Genomic DNA, 6616 nt, shown 5'->3' with positions numbered 1-6616 from the left:
ATTGCATGCATGTTAATTATCCATGCGGGAGAGTTATGAACCAGAGTGACACATGTCTCCTCATATTCCTCCACAGATCCCTGGTTCTAATAAAAGGTTGAAAGTAATCTCAAATTTGTACACTGATTTTCACATGTGCATTCCTAAACCTAAATCTATATTCTCTGAGTGTGGTCTTGGATGGAAGGAATCTGTGATTACATATTTCTAAAAAATAAAAAAAAAAGGAACTATATTCACTATTTGCAGATTCACAATGGAGATGAGAAGTCCTCAAAAAAAATGAAGCTTGAACTCATGGTTTTGCTGACCTAGATAAGCTAGAGGGCAGTAGAAAAAAAACCTCCTTTAGAATTGTTAGAAATTTTGTTCCTATTTGGTCAATGAATTGATGATTATAAGAATAGAAGATGTGTTCAGTGGTTCATATAATTTTATTGAGGAGGTCATATTATTTGAACAAGTTGATTTCCTGTTTGATTCAGAGGGAGGATGACTTCTATTTAGAGCATATAATTTCCAAGAACCATCATTTCTTAAACTTTGTATTTTGAGATAATTTCAGTGTTACAGAATAATTAGTAAAAAATATAATGGAAAAGGGTTAATATCCAAAATATATAAAGAACTTAAATAATTCAATACCAAAAAAAAAAAGCCCTAAAATGGGCAGAGGACCTGATTAGATATTTTTCCAGAGAAGACATACAGATGACCAACAGACACATGAAAAGATGTTCAACATCACTAATCACCAAAGAAATGCAAATGAGATACCACCTTCAACCTGTCAGAATGGCTAAAATAAAAAACATATGAAATAACAAGTATTAGTGAGGATACGGAGAAAAAAGAACACTTGTGCACTGTTGGTGAGAATGTAAATTGGTACAGCCACTGTGCAGAACAGTACAGAGGTTCCTCAAAAAATAAAAAAAAAATTGAATTACCACATGATCCAGTAATTCCAGCAATGGGCATTTTCCCAAAGAATACAAAGACATTAATTTAAAAAGATTGTGCACTTTTATTTTTACTGCAGCAGTATTTATAATAGGCAAGATATGGAAGCAATCCAAGTATCCACAGATAGATGACTGGACAAAGAAGATGTGACATATATATATATATATATATATATATATATAAACTTTGGAATATTACTCAGCCATAAAAATGAATGAGATCTTGTTGTTTGCAACAATATGGATGGACCTAGAGGGTATCATGCTAAATTAAATAAATCAGGTAAGAAAGACAAATACCTAGGATTTCACTCATATGTGGAATTTGAGAAACAACAAAAAACCAAGCACAGAAAACAGGAGACAAACTAAAGAACATACTCTCAAATACAGAGAACAAACTGGTAGTTGCCAGTGGAGAGGCAGAGAGAAGGGCTGGGTGAAATACATAAACGGGATTAAGAGTACACTTATTTTGATTAGCACTGAGTAATGTATAGAACCGCTGAATCATTATATTGTATACCTATAACTAATGTAACACTGTATGTTAATTATACTGCAATAAAAAAAGCTGCACCTCCTTAAAAAAATACAATGGATTTCTATATGACCTTCCTTCAGATTTCCAAAATATTAACAATTCACCAAATTTTATTATCATCCTTCTCTTTACATATATGTGACTATACAAACACATACACATTCACATATTTCTCCCCCAAATCATTTGAGAGCAAGTTACTGATAGGATACTCCTCCAAATACTCATGTGTCTTGGTAAAAACAAGGATATTCCTCTATATAACTATAGTATAAATAGTTTAAAAGTTAACATTAATACTATTATTCAGTCTACAGAATTTATTCAAATTTTACCTGTCTCAATAATGTCCTTTTCTAACAACAACAACAAGTCTTTCTTGCTCCAGGATCCAAACTGGAATCACTTGTTGCATGTAAATGTCTCCTTTTGGAGGAGTTCCTCACTGTTTCTTGTTTTTCATGCTCTTACCATTTTTGCAGAATATAGGCCATTTTGTACAGTGCCCCTCTACTGGATTCGTCTGATGTTTCCTCATGATAGATTCAAGCTATGCACTTTCAGAAGGAACCCCATAGATGTTTGCCTTCTCAGGAGACACATGATGTCTATTTGTTCCATTACTAGTGACGTTAACTCTTGATCATTTAAAATGTCTGCCAGGTTTTTCTTCTGTAAAGTTATCATTTTTTTCTCTTCATGGAATAGTTTACTTAGTTTGAGACGATGTAAATATTCAGATTTTCATTAAACTTTCACTTAGTAGTTTTAGCATTTGTCAACCTAAATGAAGAAGTAAACTGAGGCAAACTTGAATTACTGGAAATTGAGTTTATTCAGAGGAATAAATCTTGGTCTTCTATAAATCAGGCATTTATGAAAAATCAGTCTCTCAGTTCTCAAATTCTGTTCTGAGAGCTACATGGATGGGAGTCCCCATTTCATAGCCTCCGGTTCCATTTTGGATTGAAATCCTTTCATATATCTTTCGATGACTCTTGCCCCAAACAATTACTACTATGGTTAATTGCCAGATGGCAATTTCTAAATGCTATATTCTTTTTACATTAGCTGTCATTCTATTGTAAGGAAGACCTCTCTCTTCGTCCATTGATTCACTTATTTTGTCAACATTAAAAATAAAATACTAAGTTATTTTTACTAGCAAAATGAGTTTATTTAGAAATAGCAGAGGAATTGTAATATGGGACAGGCAAGCTATTGTGAACCATAGGCAAGTCTGAAGAGACAAAAGGAAAGTTAGCTTTTACTAGGTTTTAGGAGGAAATTGGGGAGGGTTGATTTTTACAGAAGTTCACAGGGGAAGAGCAAGAGTTGAAGGTTGTGGCAGTTTCTCATTGGCTGCGAGTGATGGTTAGTGCTTTGTTGCTGGGGCAAGAAGGGAATCTTCCTTTTTTTTTCTTAAAAGCAGAAAATGAAATTCCTATGTGAAAAATGTCTTTCCTTGTCAAGATAATTTTTATCTTCCTTCTCTCTGCTGGTTATGCAGGCTGCAACAAGTGGTATGTGCATGAGAGCTCCCCCTCAGGGCTTTCTGACTCCATTTTTCAAAGTGAGGATTCCTTCATTAATTTTAACAATTTCTACCTGTATGGACTCATGGTTTCTTGTTTTATTCTGTAGGTTATAATTCATTACTATCATTATTTATTTTAATGTTCAATTGTCCCAGATTGGCTGGTTGGGACGTCCCTCAGTCTGTGTCCTTTGACGAGTTTCCCATCATTCTTTGAGTACTTCTTTGCTTTCTGGCGGAACAAGATATTCTGGCTCATATTGTGCTTTCCCTGTCCCAGCCCAGGAATCATTCTCCTAAGAAACCTGTTTTTTTGTTTTTAAGTAGAAGATTTAAAAACCAAGATCTGAGTGTGAGGCATTCTCACTGTCCCTGAGGTGTCACTGCTCTAGGCCCTCTTAGAGGACAGAAATAGTAAATACGTGCACGTATGTATGCATATATTTCTATATATTTATTTCTATTAATCTGAATTATTTATTAATTTATTATTAATTTATTTCTATTAATCTGAAGAACCGTGTGCCCATACTGATGCTTCCAATTCCAAAGCAATACCACAGGGGGAAAAACATAATTTACAATTACTGTCTCGAAACTGTGTCAAAACTCAGACTTGAAGTCATTAAATTCGCCATGCTGAAGAATAGGAACTATGAGACATTCTGGAACTGGGTAATGCCAGTCATCCAAACATCCTCTTAGAAACTCATGCTCTGTGTGCTAGGTACTTGGCTAGAAATATGGAAATGAAAAAAACTTTTTCCCTATTCTCAAGCAGCTTAGTCTATGAGAGAAGGTAGAAGAAAATAGATAATTACAATGCAATATATTCTGTGTAGAGGTATTCAGTGTTCTGTGGGAACAGAGAAGAGGGGTACCAAGCCCAAACTGAGTAAACTGATTACTTCGGAGAAGAAAATAAAAATAGGTTGCCCATACTACTTCCTAGAAGAGTTGTTAGATTAGTGCATGTTTCCACAAAGTAAAGAGTGTACTTTGCTTCTGAGCAAAAGTACATTTTATGGAGAGCTGATTTATTTAGAAGGATTCTCTGCATTGATGGAATTCATCAAAAAACTGTGCGGCCATGACAACACCTATGCAAGTAAGTTCCAAGAGAATCAGTGTTCGCTTGTGGAACCCAAGTTTGGGTTTCCCTCCTCTAGGCCCCAATGAACATAAAATAAAGGAAAAAAAATATTGGATTTTTTTTCAAACTGCCTATTATCACAAACTAAATGAAATGACTTATTTGCCATTGCATTTATTGTCATCCTCTTGAGCCACAGAATAGTTTATGCATACTGATTTTCTTTTATCTGAGCTTAAACTCAAGAAGAGAATGAAGGAGGGAAAAAATTTGTGTGTGTGTGTGTGTGTGTGTGTGTGTGTGTGTGTGTGTGATCTGCAAAGGAAAGACTAAAGCAAAAAATAGGGGGGAGAAAATATTAGGATAAAATTTGAGAAAGGGATTTTATTATTTTTGTTGTCCTATGTATATATAGGATTCTCATGAAAAGCTACTACTAGATTTCTTTTTCTTCTTCTTTTTAAAGATTTTACTTGAGAGAGAGCACGAGTGCATGACTGGGAGGAGGGGCAGAGGCAGTGGTAGAAGTAGACTCTCCATTGAGCAGGGAACTCGACTTGGGGCTCAATCCCAGAGTTCTGAGCTGAAGGCAGATGCTTAACTGGCTGAGCCACCTAGGCACCCCTTTTTCCTTCTTTTTAAAGCATAAATGAGGGCTATCTTCTGGTTTGTGCTCTCCTTACCAGTCTCCCCCAGTGTTTAAGTCTGGTCACTCTAATATTGCCTATTTCACCAATTTAAAGTCCCAGACTAGGGGATCCTTGGGTGGCTCAGTGGTTCAACGCCTGCCTTTGGCCCAGAGTGTGATCCTGGAGTCCCGGGATCGAGTCCCGTTGGGCTCCCAGCATGGAGCCTGCTTCTCCCTCTGCCTGTGTCTCTGCCTCTGTGTGTGTGTGTGTCTATCATGAATAAATAAATAAAATCTTTAAAAAAAAAAAAAAACAAAGTCCCAGACTACAAGGTTGTTCAGTAAGATGTGTAAGTAAAGATTATCAGCACTGGGAAGCTGATCTTCACTTGTCTTGCTGTCTCCTGTTGTGCTGCAAAATGATTCTTCAGTACAGCCGATACAACAGAAAAAAATAGAACTGAGACATGTATGTGCCTTTTTTGTCACTACAGAGTCAAACATGACTGAAATGTTTGTTTGTTTGTTTATTTATTTATTTATTTATTTGGTGGCCTTAGAGAAAAAATAAAATCATTTTAGTCATGAAATACAATAGTTAATAAACTTCAAATGTTAGTAAAGACACTAGAGTTTTTCATATTTTTTCTAAAGAAATATAATTCTAGGTAATAAAGCTGAGGCAAGGGTAATTCGGATTCTTAAAAGGATCCTCATCCCTCATTAGCTGCCTCTGGGCACAGAAGCACTTGAGATCCTTGCAGAGGTGGACCAAACTGAAGGTGCCAGGCTGGTGCAAAGGTCCATGTGGTGACAGCAACAGCAGCCGCTACAGACAGCATGGGTCATGTACACTGACTTACACAAGAACAATAAGAAAAATATGCCACCAGGTGGGGGTTTTAACATCTGTAATGATAGGTGAAAGCTTCTTTGAAAGTGAGAATTTTTAATTACTTTATTAAATATTATATTCAATTTAAAGGCTTTAACTATCCATAATCACCATGATACAAATGCATGCATATATATGTAAACAAATACCCACTGAACATGCTTTAGGAGGTATAATTGTGTTTTGAAATCTATGTGACATGAAATACACTTTGATATAAAAAAACAACTAATCAAAAGCATGAAAACCAGTATGTTTTAATAAGAGCCTACTGAAGATTCTGGAATGATTGTTGCATGCATGTCCCTAGTCATGTTGGACTTCTCCTTGAGTTTTGATTGGAGTAATGTGTGTTCTACAACACCAATTCTGATGTCCATCTGAACGGTTTCTTGCTTCAGCTTTGTTAAGCTCTGTTTAATCTTTACCAAGGGAGCTGCAGAATGAAAATAAGATGCAATAAAAATGTTCATTTGGAGTATCAGTGTATTACAGAATTGTATGACATTTTCCTCACTTTGTCTTAAGCCAAAAATAGGGTTAAAAACACAGCCAACAACATACTGACATTCACACAATTTTGCTGTGGTATTTTAAACACCTGAGATTTTTAGGATGGGAAATGATGCAGAGTTTGATGTACTGAGGTTGAATTTCTTTCCTTTTCTCAGGGAAGAGTTGCTAGCTAAAGGGATATTTAAGGATGTCTTTAATAACTTTTATGGGCTGGAATATTTGTCTGAAGGAAGGGGACACGATGGGAAAAAAAGGAAGAAAAAATTACCTGCAGGATATAGATAATGGGCTCATTTAAACATACTGCAAAACCTCTATATGTTCCCTTTTGAAGGAGCATTCAGTATCATCAGAACTCTGGAAAATCTTTCTAGAACACAGAAGGGCCTTAGGCAATCACCCAGGGCCATGTCAAAGTAAGTAGCTCACAACGGACCA

General features: G+C 35.8%; 1 protein-coding gene across 1 annotated transcript in view; it reads right to left on the bottom strand.

Moving 5' to 3' along the window:
- Positions 1-1007: 1007 nt before the first annotated feature.
- The window catches only part of IFT57 (intraflagellar transport 57), a 55877-nt gene continuing 50268 nt past the window's right edge, over positions 1008-6616 (bottom strand). Inside the window, exon 11 of the mRNA XM_055316428.1 lies at positions 1008-6098. Coding sequence (XP_055172403.1) covers positions 5920-6098 — 179 coding nt within the window. The 3' untranslated portion in view covers positions 1008-5919. The remainder of the gene's footprint in view (positions 6099-6616) is intronic.

Source organism: Nyctereutes procyonoides, unplaced genomic scaffold (genome assembly GCF_905146905.1).
Source record: "Nyctereutes procyonoides isolate TBG_1078 unplaced genomic scaffold, NYPRO_anot_genome, whole genome shotgun sequence".
In the NCBI taxonomy this organism is placed as follows: domain Eukaryota; kingdom Metazoa; phylum Chordata; class Mammalia; order Carnivora; family Canidae; genus Nyctereutes; species Nyctereutes procyonoides.
Note: the sequence above shows the minus strand (reverse complement) of the source record. Positions and strands in the feature narration are given on the sequence as shown.